The 19,444-nt window shown below is 35.8% G+C and overlaps 1 protein-coding gene across 4 annotated transcripts in view; it reads left to right on the forward strand.

Moving 5' to 3' along the window:
- KIF6 (kinesin family member 6) overlaps positions 1 to 19,444 on the forward strand; it is a 121,951-nt gene that overhangs the window by 69,900 nt on the left and 32,607 nt on the right. For 3 of the 4 annotated variants that reach the window (XR_004306483.1, XM_032443233.1, XM_032443231.1), the window contains 2 exons: positions 2,874 to 2,976; positions 9,073 to 9,128. The exons of the other annotated variant lie outside the window; for it this stretch is intronic. Coding sequence is in view for 2 of the 3 variants with exons in the window: in XM_032443233.1 (XP_032299124.1) it covers positions 2,874 to 2,976; positions 9,073 to 9,128 (159 nt within the window). In the remaining variant the exon portion in view is untranslated. The remainder of the gene's footprint in view (positions 1 to 2,873; positions 2,977 to 9,072; positions 9,129 to 19,444) is intronic. 4 annotated transcript variants of the gene reach the window in all.

The raw sequence follows: 19,444 nt of genomic DNA on the forward strand, positions 1-19,444 counted from the left end.
ATAATGTGCCACAGTATAGAATTTGTTTGGCTTATACAAGAAAATAGTTTTCTACAGGACTAAGTGTTTTAGCTGAACTTTTAGAGAACCTTGCCAACAATGTGCTTTCATCACTGTTCTCTCGATTCTTTTACTCTTAAATTTGTTGTATGTAATGTGATAAATATGTATCAGTTTGCAGCTAGCGAAAGACTATTTAATAAAATTGAGACATTTAAGGAAGTGTAGATGTCATAACTAAATATTCACAAAGCATACAGAATCTTCATTACTGAACGTTTCTCCACTCCATCAAGCTTACAGTGTTTCTTGCAATGTTTTTCTGATATTAACATTGCTTAAATCCCTTATTATATTTCTATCTTTCTCCATCATATTACCTACAGACTGCAATATGTGTTCTTTATCTGTTTTATGCTCATGCTGTAAGATTGAGATACAACCTTAGTGCTTCTTTCAAGCTGCTAGGATACTGTTTTCCAAATGTGATTTTTTTTACTATTCTGTATACTTCTGTATTTTTTTTAAAGTGGACTTTATAAACCAAAATATTTCCCCTTCCCAAGAGTTCTAAAGGTCTATTCTTATATGTTTTGTTGAGCTGTACAATTCTTCTGCCTCTTAATATAATGGTAGAAAACTACTATGAAATTACCATTAATTTTGGTTAACAGACTTCTGTCTGGAAGAAGCAGTAAGCATTATATCAGTTTTTGTCTTCCAAACCTAGTTCTGCTGCTTATTCAAAGTTAAAGCACTGTTAAAATGGGTAAATGCTTCACAATGTGTATTACATATGAGAAAGTGTGATTCACTGTTTAATTTAAGCTCAGATGTGAACTTCATTAAGGCTTTATGCACTTAATGCAATTTTTTTCCTGGGGGGGGGGAGGGGAGAGGGGAGGGGAAAAAGCAATTTCAGAGGGTCAGTTCAGGTTGCATATTAAAATTAGTGTCAGTGTTGGGATGAATGTACTATAAAATTCTGCTTGCAAAGCTGACTCTTTTCTTCAATACAGGCATGAAACATGAACATTATATTCTCAGGTCATCACTGCAGGAAAAAAATTATATTTTCCTAAACCCTTTTGCTCTTTTGGATCACACAGTGGCAAAAGTGTAATGTATCTTTCTTTGATTTTCTTCTTCAGAAAGGGTGGAGCATTTCTACATGCTTTGCCATTCAAACATTCCTGGTGGTTCTATTTTCAACTCAAAATTTTTAGATTAGTAACAGATGTGCCGATTATTTCAACTGAAACAGAGTGGAAGTTTTTATACTATACTTTGAATAGTTTTTAAACTTTTACTAATTATCGAACCCTGAATGCTAGCTTGTGTTACCAGCCTTCAGTGTAAGCAATGTCTTATACCACAAAAATCTCACTGTAGTCTGGAGAAGAAATCCTGAAATGATAAGCATCTCAAGAGGCGCAGCAAAACGTAGTCCCAAATGACTTCAAAATGCAGTTTTTTCGTGACTGATTAGGACCCCAACAAGGTGTAGCATTCCAGAATCACATAGCATAACTTTTAGATATGCTTTGTTAATATGCATCATCTTCACCTGCACCGAAACTGCAAAATATGTAGGCAGGAAAATAGTTTGCAAGCTTTGTAGGTTTTTGGTAGTGGTGGTTCATTGTGAAAAATAGAAAATTCTTGCACAGCAAAACTCCCAAAAAACTTCAGCACTCCTGTGCACAACAGATTTGATTTCTCCTTTGACAGAGGGAAGGGATGCTATCTAGGGGGACAGCAGCCCTGAGGAGGAGGATTTGGGAATGTTGGTTGATGAAAGATTCAATATGAGCCATCAGTGTGTGTTTGCAGCCAGGTCAACTGTATCTGAGGTTGCATCAAGCAAAGTGTGACTGGCAGGTCAAGGGAAGTGATTCTGTCCCTCTGTTCTGCTTTTGTGAAACCTCATGTAACTGCATTCAGTTTTGGAACCCCCAGCACAGAAGGACATGGAGTTGTTAGAGCAGGTCCTAAGGAAAGCCACGAAGAGGGCTGGAGAAGCTCCACTATGAGAACAGGCTGAGAGCTGGTGCTCTTAAGCCTGGAGAACAGAAGGATCTGAGGAGACCTCATAGTATCCTTCTAGTACCTGAAGGAGGCTTTTAGGAAAGCTACCTGGTTTAGAGGGAGGTGTCCCTGCCTGCAGCAAGGGGCATGGAACTAGATGATCTTACCGGTTCCTTCTAATCTGAAACATTCTATGGTAGCTCTGAAGCAGGAACGCAGGTTTGTTTGTTTGTTTGCTTTTTTTTTTTTTTTAATTTATTTTTCAATAGTGTCCTTAACTACTTATTCAGATTTACAGATCATTCAGCAATGAGAACTGGTAAATAATACAGATCAGAATGCTTTCCTATAGGATTCTGGAAAAAGATTTGAAGGCCAAATATGGCTTGACTTTCTGGTGCCAGAAGGAAATAAATCCCTTATTGAAAGTCTTAGTGGCAGAAATCAGCTGTTTTTGTGGGTACTACATCTGATTCACCAAAAGGGGGTAACTTTCACTGAGGAACATATAAAACATGTAATTAAGAGTCCCCAGTTTTTCTCTTCCCAGACTACTGAAAATATTTTATACAAAGTCAACGTGGTATAGAACTTACTCAACACAAGCTTTCAAATTTTGTTCCCCTAAAGTGAAACCTAATTAACTTTCCAGATAAAAACTTGTCAGTACTTTTGTGAAAAATCCTTTCCTTTTGGTGGGCAACAGAGCATAGTCTGCCAGCTTCTTTGAGATGCCTCAACTGATTTGTCAAAAATGGGATTAAAGAAATGTGAAATGTCTGCCTCTTATTCACTCTGAAGCAGTTCCTGTTTTTTTTTGTTTTTTTTTTTTTTTTTTGAGACAGAAGGAAAGATGTCACTTGGATGTCAGGAGGCTTTTGAAGTTTTCAAGCAGGACCATGCTGATAGTATAACCATTAAGGACAATGAACACCTTCTAAAACAGAGGTGAGTATTCCAGTAAGGTACAGCTGGAGAGAGGCACCTGAGAGTTCATTATGAGCCCGGATAGGAATGCATAATTTTAGATTGGGTGTCCTATGCTTCTACTGAGAATTTGGTGCAGAAACTTAGCCTTTTCTTAGAGGGAGATTTCTTTCTTGGAGGTTAGCAAGTAATGACAGAATGAAAGTCTGAAGAGAATACAAAAATGGCATTAGTGATCTCAGTGTGTCTGTCCTCTGTTTTTATTCATCTTATCTTTGTAGCCCTGTTGGAGCAATGTGGTAAATGGCATTCATGATCATGAATTATTTAGAGGAAGCTAGATTCATGTGACTAAATTGATTACTGTAATTTCCATTGTCAAAAATGCTTTACTGGCTTCAGCACTGAATTGGACAGTAAAGCAGGAGATGTTTAACAGATGCTTTGGTCTGTTGCTCCTAACTTGTTTGCCAAGTGATTTTAGGTTCTCCAGTTTTGCACTCTAAAATAGAAATAATACTTTATCCTTCCACATTTGTTGTTAACAATAGAAAAGCATTTCAAAATCTTCTGGTGAAGATGGTGAGAATGATGAAATATTAACATGAATTTTCATGTAGCAGATTTTACATATCTCAAAACATCAAACACCAAGACTTGTTGTCTGTATAAAAGTACTGTTTCACTGTCAGTTTTGCAAGCATTAATCCTTCATGTTCTTTAAGAGAAATATGACATTTGTAGCTTAGGCAAAAGCAGATCACTCAGTGTGCCCTTGTAATCTGATTAGGCTTTACCTAATTTCTTTTATGTTTTTTCTTGTTTTTTTTCTCTTTTTTTTTCCTACAATTTTCTGACTTAACAGGTATAAAAGACATTGTTTTAAGGGTCATTGAATCAAATATTCATTTATTTCCTCAAAACTCAGGCAATAAATAATCTCCTCCCCATCTTAGCAAGATCATGAGTAAACTGCAAATTACCATTTTTGTGAGCTGGTTAATTTTCTATCCAGGTCTATCGCTTTCAGCCACAGGTGCATAATTGACAAAGTATTAGATGCACATAAAATGTTATGTGTGTAAACTGGGTATTTAGTAATGTCTTTGATTAATAGATGATGCCGTATGTATCTTACGCTGCAATTTCTCTTATTGCTGTCTATTAAGGAAACACTTAATGGTTATTGCATAATCATAGGTGTGTAGCAGCTCTGAACCATGTCCTGAATTTCTTCTAGTTAGCCAGAATTCTACCACATTTTTTCTGACAGTTATTACTATTGAAGTAAATCAGTGTATACTTTTGGTTTCAGAACATGTAATAGGGATGTGTAGAATCCACAGACTTCGACTCCAGAATTTCTTTCCCTAAAAGATGAAGAACTTCAGACTCATGCCTTTGGTAGCCCCTCTCTAATTTGCAGCAACTGATTGATGAAATTGGTGCTAATGTTACTTAAAAACAAGAAACAAATTCTCCCATGTCATTTGCAGTAGATTTTAGTGAGATATTTGTAGCTCTAAGTATTCTGAGTTCATTAAAATGGATTTATATAAAGTCCAGTCTGTAATTTGGAACACAGCCTCTAAACCACCAGTTGCACAAAAACTGGATTATCCAGCCAGTGTTCAAATTGCACCGGAAGACGTGTGTGGATACCAGATGTTTAAAGGTTACCGTAACTTCCCTTTACATAGAGATTTCTCATGTTAATATTTTTGTTTATGGTTACATAACCACTTTTGTCATACCAAGAACAGAATTTGGTTCAGAAAGTACTTATTTTTAGCCAGTACTTATTTTTCCTCTGGGTATTTTGGGTAGAATTTCTCTGGCTGTTATACTGTTCTTGTATTAATTGAATTGTGATTTGTCCATGAGCATAGTTCTAAGTTTGACAGCAAAAGTCACAACTGTTTGTCAGGCTGTGAAATTATTGACATATATTTACTGTGGCCTTGAAAAGTGGCCTTCTAAAACAGAAAAAGTGATCCATAGCTTAGTTTGTAGTAAATAGGAAACAACTCTTTCTATTTTACTCTTGTGTAACCACTGCAGTGTTCCTTAAATATCTATGCTTATGCCCAGACAAAATGGGACTGCATAAATTTGAACATCCTACACCTGACCTTCAGAAGACTTAATAATGTCCTGTTACTCAGTAGTCATGTTAAGTGTTGCTTCTCTAAGGAGAAGAAAATGTCTCAATTTCTTGTGCAACAAAGCTAGAAATCTTCCTAGCTAAGCCACTCCAGTGCAATATTGTATACTGCACAAAGCCTTTTAAATTCCATTCTAGTCAGTATTTCCAGTAGTAAAATTGTACTAAACTCCCAGATGTAATGTAAATCTAGTTTCCACTTTGATGTTCTCGATTAATTTTTTTTCCACTTTCCTCTTTCCTTGCTTTTTGTGTCTCAGCTGCTTAGCAGCTAACTTGTTTTTTCAGTAGCTTGGTAGCTATGCATGAGTTTCATGGAAAGGATGAGTTTCACTTAAGTCACTCAGTTTCTTATTAGAAATGAATGAATGTTTGTATGTTTCACTAAATATCTGCCGTCTTATTTGAATTTGTCTTGTTCTACGTTGTAAGCTAGAGATTTGTCTTTCAAAATATTAAATTTTTAATTACTGACCTTTGTTTGAAGAGTTAAAGCTTTCCAAAATTCTTGCTTCATTACAATTCTCTACTCGTGCAGGATACTCACAGACTCTTTAAACTAACAGTGTAACTGTTTACTTATTTTTATTCATACCAATATGAACTTTATGGGACATCTTTTTTCTCAGAGGTGTATCAAAAGTAATCCTTTTCTTTCAATAATAGAATCAATTTTTATGTCTTTGTCTTGCTTATTTAGTTTGACTGTGATTCATAGCCTCTGATGGAATTTCTTGGTCTTTTATAGACTAATGCCAAGTTTTAGTTTAAGTAATAGTGACAGTTTATAAACTGTGGTGTTTGAGAAACAGATGCATAGCCCATTCAGCTATTCCTGTTTTCAAAGCAACTAGCTACAGATACAGGCTGGACAGACAGCTGTCTTCAACTTGTTCAACTGAATCATATTCTGTGAACATGAATCAGTGTCTAAAGGACTTCTGACTCAATAGTTAATTAATGAGGCCTATGGAAGCTGAAGGGAAGAAAGAAGGAGGTGCTTTTGTTTGTTCCCTTTAGATCTGTACTTGCTTGGGTATTTTAAGTCTGAACTAGTTCTAATGATTATATAAGCATCTCACAGATACTTCAAAGGCTTCTGCTTTCCTTATGCAAGATATAGTAAGTGCTGAGGAGTACCCCAGCTGGAGCTATTTAGCTGTGTTAAATTCAGCCTTGAAAATAAGTGTTCAGATATGAACGTGATTGCCTGAAATTCCAGCTCCTTCCAGTTTCACTTGGGAGATGAGCTAATTGAGTGAAGGCAGTTTTCCAAGACCAAATTCCCAGTGGGATATTAATATCTATTGACTATGTTTTGCCATTGTTTGAGTTAGACAGAAATACAACTTGTGGATCTCCTTAGTTATTTTGTTAGACCAAGACCCATCCAGGTCAGTCACAGGATTACTAAAAAATTGCATATTTCAGTTCTGTTTCCACGTTTGACTTGCAGAGATGAAAATAACAGTTCAGACTTTCTCATCAAGCCTAACATCACATAACAAAGGTCACAACCTAGCAAATTGTCCTTCTACATTTTTAAACTATTAGTATTTCTACTGTTACAATGAATTAAAAATTATAATCCTCATAGCAGAATACATTTAGCATATGAATGCCTGAAATAAATGCCAAAAATATAGATTTAAAAAATAAAGAAAAATAGAAAAATATAGAAGCTAAAAAGAAAATCCTGATCATTAGAATAATTAATGTGCCATGTGATGCTCTTAATATAATCTGGATGCTGTCACTGAATTATTTTACACATATAACTGCTGGAAATTTTACACAATACTGTTCAATTACAAGACATAAACACAGTCTTGGCTCCCTAAGAACTTGCAGTATCACCAAATTTGCAGGTGGGCAAGACACTTTCTCGATATGTATGAGGGCTGCTCTGGAAGAAATGCTTTGTGAACTTTTATGGAGACCCAGCAGTGGATATGAGCGTGGTGTGTGTTGCTTTTCAAAAGTGAAGACAGTGACAGTGGGTCTTCACTTGTGTAGATATTTATGAGCACAGCATGCAGGCTCTTGTTTGGCAAAAACACATAGCTAATGGTGACTATGTTAAATAATAGTGTTTTTTAGCTGAGAATTTGCTCTGTCAAATAGTGTTGTGCTCTTTCTAACTCTTGTTTCCATGGAAATAAATAGGAGATACTAATTTCAGAGAGACCTACATATACAGTTTAAATTACTTCACTCTTAACAATTTGGGGTGTATGTCTGTGCTGTTATTCATAATATTTTGCATGGAAATGCAATTTTTTACATTCATTAGGTCACTTAATCTCTCAGCATCTCAGCTTGTCCTTTTTAAAGATTCTTATAACAATACCCATGGATATTTTGAGGACTGTTTCGCTGACATTATTCAGTGCTTTGGAAATGTGAGTCTGTAAAAAGTGATCATCATATTACCTCTTATCAAGGATGATTTCAGATGAACATTTTTCTCTCTATGAATAATTTTCTACTTAAACTCAATCAGTTATGGATGAAAAAAAAAATTACAATAAAAGGCATGTGAAAATTCTTCGCAGTATCAAAAGAAGGGAACTGAAGAATGAAAATGGATGTTTTCAGGAGAATTGTAGTTACCAGTAGTAGACTTGTCCAGACTGCCAGATTTAACATCACTACCTTTGTAGAAAGGATCAAGTGATGTTTATTTGACACAAGTGGTTTTCTTTTACAAGCACACACTAAAGGAATTTGTGAGTAGCTTAGTTCAGTAGACACTGAGAGAAGAACCAGCAACTGAATCACCAGCAGCATGTTCTGCTGCATGCTGTGCTTCCTTTGGTCTCTCCTCCAAGAAATGACTAAGTTCGTTTTTCCTGTCAAAACACCACGCCAAGATGGAAAGGCCTCATTTTATGCTGGGATGATAGAAATGTGATATATTAAGTAAAACAAATATCGTATATTACAAAAGGCAATTAGAAAATTTCTGGAAAGAAAACACAACATTTAGTCTGTTCCTATCCTTTATTTGCAAAAATTACATTCCTCTATGATGAAATATACCAAAGGAAATCTCACATCAAAAATAAATAAATAAATAAATAAATAAAAACAAAAATTAATAATAATAAAAAAGCAAGCTCACTTCCAGCTTTAATTTGAGGTCCAGTTATCTGAATATTATAAGAACATATTTTCCAAATCCAGATTTATTGATTTGTTTCCATTCTTCTTACTTGGGCTTTTGTTTGCTTGTTATTAGTATATCTTAGTTTGGCATGATTTAGCTTGTATCAATATTGGTCCTGATAGTTTAAATATTTGCATTCACGGGAAGACTAGCTGTAGAACAGACTACTGTAGCTTATTTTTCTGTTTGAGAGGTTTCTTAATGATGGGAATGTGCATGTTCACACAGCACAGATAGCGACTCTCAACTATATGCATATTATAGTTTTNACCTTATTTTTCTGTTTGAGAGGTTTCTTAATGATGGGAATGTGCATGTTCACACAGCACAGATAGCGACTCTCAACTATATGCATATTATAGTTTTAAATGTTTGTTTTCCCAATGAGAAGAAGTTTAAATATGCTGTTTTCCCTTTGTACTTTTTTTTCTTTGTGTTCTCCTTCTATATAGCTGTATGTTATAAAAAATTGCAGTTAACTTATCATATTAAAATTAATATTTTAGTATTTCTAGCATAATTTATTGTAATAAATTAATATTTATATATAGAAAGACAGTCTTCAGATTGAAATAACATTTTTAGTCATATAAATTTACTTTTCTTTCTAGCATACATATTGGTTGTATTTGAAATGGTTACTATTAGACCAAACACTTTTTGGATGGAAAATATTTTCCAGCCTGTTCTTTTTAAAAAACAAAAAATAGTCCTGAAGAACTCAGTATTCTGTGATAAACAAAGTTTTTGACTATTTGTGCTTCCTGTATCATTGTGTTAACAGGTATGCAGAAGCTAAATGTCTTGGAGAGAAAATAAATGAAGTGAGGAATAAAATAAGTGAGTACATTTCAGTTTCATTTTGCATCTCTAGCTGATGAAATCACAGCATTGAGAAAATTTAATTTCTAAAATAGGTAAATCAATGTATTACTAAGATTTCCAAAGAGATAAATTGTTAATTTATGTTATCAGTAATAATTTTATATACCAGTTTTAATGTGAGTGATGTGAAAATGTGATTATTGCAAATAGCATTATTGTAAATAATGTGAAAAAATAGATCTGTTATTTATTTGATAGGAAGTCATAAATATAGCAAAGGGAGAAGTTAAGATATTACTACTGTATTTCCTGAAATTCCTTGTAGGATTAAAGGGTCAAAAAAAAAAAAAACATTGTTCCAAATTTTAATATCTATGGATGAAGGACTGTATTTTATATGTAATTTCATATGGCTTTTGTTAGAAGAAGCTTTCGTTGTTTAATTACTCCTCTGCACTTCCTTCATACACATTAATTGGAATGATTAAGAGGAGTCCTGCAGCTTAGTGGGGGAATTCTTCATTTTTCATTGTATGGTGCCAGCAATATGTATTTGTCTTCCAAATTCAAATTATTCGAAGCCAAAAATCACCTAGAGATATATGGAATGTAAGCTATGTCTTATCCAGTCCTCCTTCTAGCCCTTGACATCTTCCTAGGTAATTTCTGCGTTCTGTTGAGTTCTGTGACCTCCTTCCTAACAACTGGCTATACAGGCTCTATATCATTGTGAAACATACTTTTTATCTGTGGAGATCAGGTTTATGTCATTTTGTACATAGACATTCAGGTGTACCAAGTCTCTTCCAGATTCAAATACACACTGTGAGGAATTAATTTTACAGGTAACTAGGCATTGTGATGTGGCTCCCAGTTTCTACCTCCTTCCTCTGCAGGTGGTATCAGCAGACATGGGCAATAAGTCATCATCATCACTTCTTGTCTCATAGTAGCAGTTGATTGCTGGAAAAGGACAAAAATCTCAAAGCCTTCTTGATGACTGCTCTATACTTTCACCGTACCCATGATTTTATTCTGCACGGCAATGAACTGTCACGTCTAGATTCTGGTCGAAGTTATTCTTTGGTACATTACGCCTTCTTGGAAATGCTATGCAGTATTTAAAATTATGTGAGATATGTGGAAATTTTCAGCCATGATGGCACTGCACAAGGATGTTTTGAAGGGATGCAGAACCAGAGACATCTATTCAGCCACTGTTCTGAACACAGGGTTGTTTCTACAAGACAAGGCACATCTGATGAACCATCAGATCAACCTCTTCTTTTCCTCTCCTTCTGTCCCAAAGCCATATTGTCCTGATTTAATTCTTTCTCCTGGGTTTATTCATATGTGATAGGAAGCCCAGATGAACTCCTGGCAGAGATTGAGATAGAGACAAAGTCAGCACTGGGTGTCAAAATTCTTTCTCTTGCTGAAGATGAAACCCATTTTAGAGCAAGCATAGAGAACACCAGCAATGAGCAGTCATGCTATAGCACAGAATTCTTAGTGCCAGAGGCTGTGATGGTGATGCTTGAGGACAGGAGCCTAGCAGCCACCTTACTTGCACCTTGAATTTATAAGTGGTTTCTTTTTTTTTTTTTTCTTTTAATTTCACTTGTAAAATGGAAAAAGCCCTTTTGTTTAATTTATACTGTAATCTTTCTGTATAAGCAACAGATTCCATCCACTCTATGCAGATTCCATATGGATATGCTGATCTCTGCAGATTATGTAGTGCATTGTGGATTGTTGTAAAGCACCAGTGACTGAGGTTTGAGAGTGATCGTATCATATAATCTTTCCTTGAATCCTTTCTATGCAAGGTTATGCCGCATGGCAAATTAGCACTCTGATTAATATACATAGTGTATTTTATTCAGACTTTCTCTTCTCCTGTCCAGCCTGATTTTAATCACAATTGTAAATAAATCTGCCTATTAGCACCAATCTAAAAGTTATTAAACCCTTGCATCAAGAACACTTTCTGGCTTATTCAGCTTACCAAATGCAATTGCTCTGGTTAGCATAGTTTAGTAGCCTCAAAAAACATTCATTTGTCATGTTCATAGTATGCATAACATTAAAGATACTAAGTAAGGCTATTAATCTGCCACATTTTTACTGAAAATATGTCAGGAAAAATAAGAGTCCTCTGCATCCTGCAACTAGATCTTTCATTTACTTGTATTGTTATTTTGGTTTCCTTAAGAATTCCTGTCTGCCTTGTGCACAATCAAGAACAGATCCCATCAATATCAGTTTCTTCTATTTCTAAGCTATATTTAATAGTATAAAACTATGCACCACAGAGGTCATAAAGCACATTTCATGCAGTCTGATTACATTCTGAGATAGTGAAAGCAGTTGGCTGTAACTTGTGTGTCATAAATATCCTTTCATTCTGACTGGAAATGTGTTTTTCAGCACACAGAATAATCTATCCACTTCTCAATTGCATTAGCATTTCAAAAACACTTCAGGAAGTTAAAGCTGGAAAAAGGAATCTGGAATGAGATTTTCGTGGTAGGCTTTTGCTGATGTTATTGCTTGCATAAAAAGATTAAGGAAAACATAGTCTAGATGCAAGTTGGATGTTAAGTGTAGAGTGACTGTAACATAAGAAATGAGACATTGTGGCTAGCATGCCCCTTTGCTACTATACCACATGTTCCTGGATTCTGCTTCCTTTTATGCTTAAGAGCATTGCGGTGGATGTGGATATTTTAGAATTATTTTTATGAAGAACAATATGTGTCTCTCAGATTTTTCATCATGATTACTTTTCATCATGACTTAGAAATAAGAAGGAGAATTTTCTTTTAGGATGAAAGTTTTATTCATCTATTAGTCAAACAAATAGATAAGTATCTAGATAGAAAGATAGATAGATGGGAAGAATAAGGGACAAGCTTTTCTAGCCCAGGTAATTTTAGTGATTCATTTAGTCCCACACTGTCAGACAAAAGATTTTAGACACAAGTAAGGGAGCAGAGAGTTTTGGTGCCAGGACAGAGGAGCACTTATTTTTCAATATGTCACTATGTATCAGTGGCAAGGGCAGTTTTATAAGCTTAGTCTTCTTCATTCAATAATATTACTCATTATGAATAAAGCTAACAGTTCAGTTTGTAATAGAAAGCAAAATGTCAGAAAGTCAGAAACTCTCTGAGATAAGAGAATTTGTTTGTGTTTAAATTTGCCGTTCTTTCCACAAAACCTAATAATCTTTCAGATGAAATTCAACATACCTAACTCGTGTAAATTAGTTTATGCTAATTAATAAGTGCTAAGTAACTTTGGAAATGCTGTCTCTGTGTAGTCACTGCAAAGCTCTCATTCAGCTGATTCATCACTCTACAGGAGAGGTACTGTAGACTGCTGAAGATGTTGATAAACAGAATGTAATGGACAAAATAATGCATATATGCATTTCAGTTTATGCAGGTCCTTGTTGTTCATTAATAACATCATGGAATACATAGGAAAGTACTTGAGAAGAAAGTGATGTGGAGATACAGCATCACCTTGTCATGGCTAGCAGGAATTTTATTTTTAGGACACAGTTATCAACAAGAGCTTTTTACATCATTACCAAGAACACTGTTGTTACTAAAGAGAAAAAGTCAACATCTGAACAAACTGCTAAGTATTAAATACCAACAAAAAGCCCCAAATGCTACTATATGGATTATACAACAAAGAAGAGTTGGGGGGCATCAAACATACTGTTTTCAATGTAGGTTAAAATGATACATTCATTCAGAATCTAGTGACTAAAAATATTGCTCATACACAGGAATGTGCTACATATTAGTTGTGATTAGGATTAGTAAACAGTTCCACTTCGTCTCTGTAAATGTCTATTTTGGAATATTTATACCACTATTAGGGTTAGTTTTTCCCTGAAGGAAAAAAAATTGTACTAAGTAGTATTTAATACCCAAAGGAAAGCAGCTGTTGTTTTTTGTCTGTCCAGAAATCATCTAATGTTGTTATTGAAGCTGAGAGAGAAAGAGCAAACTCATGTGGGAGTAATAACAGTGTGAGGAAACAGGCACTCTTGGAATTAGAAAGGGTAGGTGGGTGGATTATGCGCACATGATGTTGACGATGCAGCTATACCCACAGGAATGCTGTGATGTTGCACTGCTCTGCCTCATTTTAAGCTTTGAATTTAGTGCACAGGACCACAGGATACCAAAATCAATGACAGTGCACAATGAAGTAACGTTCTTGTATTACAAAGCAAGATTATTGAAGGGTCTTTATCCAATTTGCTTGCTAAGAAAAAAAAAAAAAAAAAAGAAAGTCCTTATATATCACAGTTCATGAAGTGCTATGCTGAAATGATGAGGATTATGGGAGAGTGTTAGGACAAGAATCAGTTAAGACAGTGCTTAACTGATTCTGATTCACTGTCTTATACGTTGCACTGTTCTTCCTGTGAATGCGAAGTAAATATAAAATCTATTCAGAACCTAAATAATGTAGATCTTGTATTTGTGATCACCTTTTCTCTATGTACAAGACTATCCATTTATGCATGGAAAGTATCAATAAGAAACAGGGAATGGGGCAACTTGGAAGAGAGAAAAAATGCTTCCTTGTAACAATAGGAATGGTTTAGTGTATTCTACGTTGATTTTATTTTAATTTCATTTAAAATTTATTTAAAATTTGTCTTTATTTTAATTTAAAATGAGCAGACAAGTTGTAAAAGTTGAGAATTAAAATGATGGTATAAAAGAAGACCACTGATGGCAAGATTTTGATTTGAAAAAGGTATGTAATCTGTGATTACAGCTGCTACTTCTGTTTAATAACTTCACTCTGAAAACTTCTAAGCATTCTTGTCTGTCTTCAAAAGTTTACCTTCACATGTAGGCATAAACTACTTACTTTCAGGAAGGAGAATCTATTGCTTGAGAATTAGAGTATCAAGGATGATTCTAGGAGTACTGTGCATATTTTAGGCCATGATATTATGGGTTGAAAGAGTTGAGGGAAGTCATTAGTAAAAATCTTTTTTTTCTTTTTAACTTCTGCTGAATAAGCAGGTGTACTTAGGAAGGGTATGATTCTTCTATTGAATAAAAAATCTGTTCTTTACATGGAAGTTAACTCAATACACTGTGATAATTTGGTATACAAAAACAAACTCCTTCAAAATCAACACGGACTTTCTTAAAGCCCCATATCATAAGTAGTATTATCTTTTAATTTGGTATTAATATAAATGTTCTAAGTGGACACCAGACATTAATATAAATGTTCTAAGTTAGTCACCAGACATTGTTTCAGCCATGAACAAAGTGAGGGTCAAATAATGCATTTCATCCTTCAGTGTAACACTTTGAAATATTTATCTTTTTATGGAAATTAACACTGAGATTTCAGAGCTGCCGATTAGCATCATACACCATTCTAGCTGAATTCCAGAAAGTATCAAGTGCTTACACAGTTTTGTACCGATTGTGCATACACAGTGAATTTCAGTGGAATTGACTATGGCAGATGAAAAAAAAGCAGAGTTGGGTTCTTAAGGAGCTGACTAGCTCCAAGAAAAAATTAAGAAAACATGAAAAGGTTACATTCCACAAGCAAATCTGGCTCAAATGAGATGCAAACAGCATATAAGTGAATGAATTCAGTATGAAGATTGAATGAACAGATAACACAATAGTATCATTCCATTCTATTCATTCTTTAGGTGGCTTGGTATGAACTGCTATTCTTAGCAGAGACCTTAGAAGTCTGTGTAGCTTAAAATCTTGAACTCTTTACTGAAGAAAAACTTTAGCTGAGGTTTGTTTGTGTTGTACTATAGTAAAGGTAGAAAAGACAATTCAGAAAATATGTCTGTATTTTGCTTTGTGGGTATGTTTTATTTTGTTGGGGGGTTTTCTAGTTGATATAGGACAATCTGAATTAGATATAGTTGTAATATAAAAAGTAGAATAAAATTGTAATACATACGTCATCTTTATATTAAGAAATATATTGCAATATATTGAACTTCACTCACAATTTCACTGCTAAGGCTGCTCAGCATTGTGCTGGCCTTGAGAAAGCCAACCTGGCTGCATTAAAAGAAGGATGGCCAGCAGGTTGAGGGAGGTGATCCTGCCCCTCTACTCTGTGCTGATGAGGCCTCACCTGGAGTATTGCATTCAGATGTGGGGTCCTCAGTACAGGAGAGACACAGAACTGTTGGAGTGCATCCACAGAAGGGCTACAAAAATGATCCATGGAATGCCTCTCCTACAAGGCTGAGAGAGCTGGGGCTGTTCAGCCTGGAGAAGAGAAAACTGCAAAGTGACCTGATAGCAGCCTTCCAGTATGTAAAGGGGAGCTGCAGGAAAGGAGGAGACAGGCTCTTTAGCAGAGTGGTGACAGATCAAGGGGAAATGGTTTCAAGCTCAAAGAGGGTAGGATTTAGGTTAGATATAAGGAAAAAATATTCTACAGTGAGGGTGATGAGGCAGTGGAACACCCTACCAGGTGATGTATTTGGTGCCCCATCCCTGGAAACTTTCAAGGTGAGGCTGGATCAGGAGCCGGGCAACCTAATATAACTATGAAGATATAACTATAACCTGATACAGCTATGATGCCCCTGTTTACTGTAGGGGAGTTGGACTAGATGGCCTTCAGAGGTCCCTTCCAACTCTAAGGATACTATGATTCTAACTGAAATTATTTGCAGAAGATTTTGAGAAATTAGGAGCAGCTGATCTCAAGAGTCTAAGCTTCTTTGCAGGTGCCTAAGGAGGAATGTTGATTGTGAGTGAAAAAAGAGGAAGATGTTGAGTGGATCTATGGTTTCACAAAGTTGGAAAAAAATTATATAATCTATCTAAAAAAATAGATTACAGAGTAGGTGACCTAAACATAGATTTATTTAGCAAATTTCAAACATATGTCAGTTACTTGTCTTGTGCAGTGTCCAAACAAGGATTTTCAGTGGGCTGGAGTAAATTTCCATTTGATAATAGGTGTAGCTCATTAGGTACAGTAATCAGTATGTAAAAATACATATGATAGGAGGTACTGTAGAGAATGGCAAAGTAGTTTAAATAATAAAATCTAATTTTGTGACATCCTAAATCTTCAGATTAACGTAGTTGGTATTCAGGAATGATCCAACAGGTATCCAACAGTAAAACTTTTAAAAGTTTTGTTTTATTTTGTGGACAAGTATTTCACCCTACAGAACTACTGTGTACTTAACATAAAACATTATGCAGCACTCTGTGTCGATGCAGAATAACTTGTCTGATGAGGATGTGTTTTGCTTAGAGTCCATTCCTGCCATAGAGAATCTTCCTGGGGATCAAGCATTAACAGACTTGTCAGCAGCTGGTATTAAAACTAAGGGTGACTGTTTTTTTTTCTCCAGAGAAATCTGAGCAGTGCATTGAATCTAACAAGCTTGGGATATATTGGACATGTGCAACATGGGAATTGTGCAGCACATGCGATGCAACCCATCCAACTCTTCTTGTAGGTACAAACTAGTTGTATGTGCCTGGCGAACTTCTATAAAAACAGCTCAGTGTTATGCTGTATGAATGGTGGGTCCAGGATTTCTGACTTCCTTGCAGCTGCTGCACTAGCTGGACTGCTGAGTACCTTAGAAATTCTGGACAAACAGACAAGTTAGTTATGTAGAACAAGCTGGGACAGTAGTTTACCATGAGAATTAGTAGATTTAGAAATAAGCATCTGTGGAGAAGGCAGCTCTCTGAAAAATGAGTCTGTATGCTGCTTCACCACTTCTCTGCCAGCACTGGGTTATATGAGGAAAAAGACAGCCTCAGTACAATTAGTCTCCGTAGATTTCATCTCTCATGGGAAGCTGTCTGCATCTTGCAAATATCCACTGCCACACTGCCTGTCCTGATCTCAGGACACAACTGTTGTGTCAGAAAAAGGAACACCAACAGTATTTCTAGCATACTGAATATCAAGTGAAGCTTTGCTGTTAACTGCTGGAGGATGTCAGTTCTGACTAACGCAAGGAAGCAGATTAACTCAGAAAAATCTGTGGCCATCTGTGACTGGAGAAAAAAATAAGAAAGAGAGAAAGAAAACAAGCCATAGGGACAAACAGTCCCCCAGCTGTAATTTCCCAACTGGGATGTTATTCAAGGTGGCCCAGTGCCTAAGAAGCCCCAGCTTGTTTCTGATCTCCAGGTCAGTTTCAAAGTAGTTTTGTAATAAACCAGGCGTGTTTATGTGCCCACCAAAAATAGCAGTAGCTGTTAAAGCTGAAGCCATTCGGCATGGTTGACACAGTCTTCAGATTCTTTCTCCTTAATTTCTTGGCCCAATTGTTTTGCAACATAATGCTGAAAAAACATATTTCCTATGTGTGTTTGTTTTGGATAAATATCTGATTATCTTGCCATTATGACTGCATTTTGGAATCTATTTTTTAAATGTTATATTTTGGTTTTTGGAAATGTGGAATTAAAAACACAGAAAGACAGCTGAGTTTCTGCAGATTTTATTTCTTAACCACCTTGTCACCATCTGCAGTTTGTTCTTTGTTAGAAATGTGATTTACTTAGCTTTAAAGGACGCTACTTATTTTTCCATTTGGTTGCAGCTCCTTCCATTTCAATTTGTTTCCTTCTTTCTATAATGAAATATCACTTTCCCCTCAGTTCTACTAAGATTCTTTTTCTACTGACATCTAAATCTCTTCAGGCATGATTTCTATGGCTGAGTTTAGTTGGTGACCTGTAGAGCACAGGATATAAATGTTGTTATCACTCGGAGTGTCATGCATTTAATCATCTTTCTCAAGGTGCTTTCCAGGCAGAAGTGTCATTCATGAATTTCACATCGGCCTGGCAGATGGCTATGAATGCTAGCTCGTTGCTAACATCTTGAGTCAGGTTCAGAGCTGTGATTAGAGTCTCCATAACCTATTTGTTGTAGGAGTAGCCAGGTATGTAGTATAAGATGATGAACAGCATATGTTTTCTCAAAATCAACTTGTTGAAAGGTTCCCAGGTTCACATTAATACATATTTTTGTTTATTTACAGTGTTCATAGTGAATCAGTGTAATAAATGAACTGATTTTTATTATTTTTTTAAATTTTTGTGACTGTTTTGATTAGAATCTCAAGAGAGGTCACTGCAAAGTAGTATAGGAGCAGGACTCGCATTGTGTTAGAGTAATAAGGTTGTTTATTTGGTGTAATCCTTAATACCTATGAGCAAGAAATGAATAATGAAGTAATACCTTTAGCTAAAGTCACTAGAAAACTTGGAGTAAAATGTGTGAGCAAGAAGGAGAATCAGACAAGAATACAAAATCGATGATAGCAGCCTGTGAAGTATTATTGTTCCTTTCTGTAAAATGATTTGTGTTATACTTACTGTAGGCAATGTAAATATTGTAGGTCTAAGTCTCGTCTCACTTCAGAAGTACTCCTGCACTGATGGCAACTGGAGCAGAACTGTCTGAGCTGCTACTGCTCTGGTGGGTCTTGTAAATGTCAGAAGTGATAGAGGGAATAATGCCTTAGAATCATAGAATGGCCTGGGTTGAAAAGCATCATCTTGTTTCAACTCCCCTGCTGTGTGAGTGGTAACCAGCCACCAGACCAGGCTGCCCAGAGCCACATCCAGCCTGGCCTTGAATGCCTCCAGGGATGGGGCATCCACAACATCCTTGGTCAACCTGTTCCAGTGTGACACCAGTATGTCTCATGTGACCAGTGTGACATATCATTGTTATGTGTTTGTTAGTCCTTCATTAGCACGGGATTTGTCTTCCTTGCTATGTTGAATCTGAGGCTGAAAAGAGAATCAAGAACCTCTAGCAGGTTTCTGGCAGCCTTACTGATTTCCTGCTTTTCCCAGAAAAAGAAGGTTAGAGGATAGCATCTACAGTAGATGTAGAACTGTCCCTGCAGCAGCACTCAGGAAATTTAAAAAATAAACTTATTTTGGAAGGTACAAGTCTTTCAGTTTCAGGGGGCAATGCATATGTTTATGCCAATGCTAAATGTTGTCCATTGTTTCAACATAGCTTACATATGTTTGTTTTTACTTTCAGACAATAGGCAATGCTCCTGGGTAACAGTGTATAGGCTGAATATGTGCTCAGAACAAGAAAACATGATTTGTCAAATGACTCATTTTGAAAATACCAAAATGAATGAATTCATTTGAACAGCTCTATTGTGCTCCCCTGATGTGCTATTCTTTAAACAGAGGAACCTTATTAGTGTAAGTGACTCCAGGCCTAAGACATTAATGTTTTCTTTGGATCTATGCTGGAATCTACATATGTAGGAAACATTTTCA

This window comes from Coturnix japonica, chromosome 3 (assembly GCF_001577835.2).
Source record: "Coturnix japonica isolate 7356 chromosome 3, Coturnix japonica 2.1, whole genome shotgun sequence".
Taxonomy (NCBI): Eukaryota; Metazoa; Chordata; class Aves; order Galliformes; family Phasianidae; genus Coturnix; species Coturnix japonica.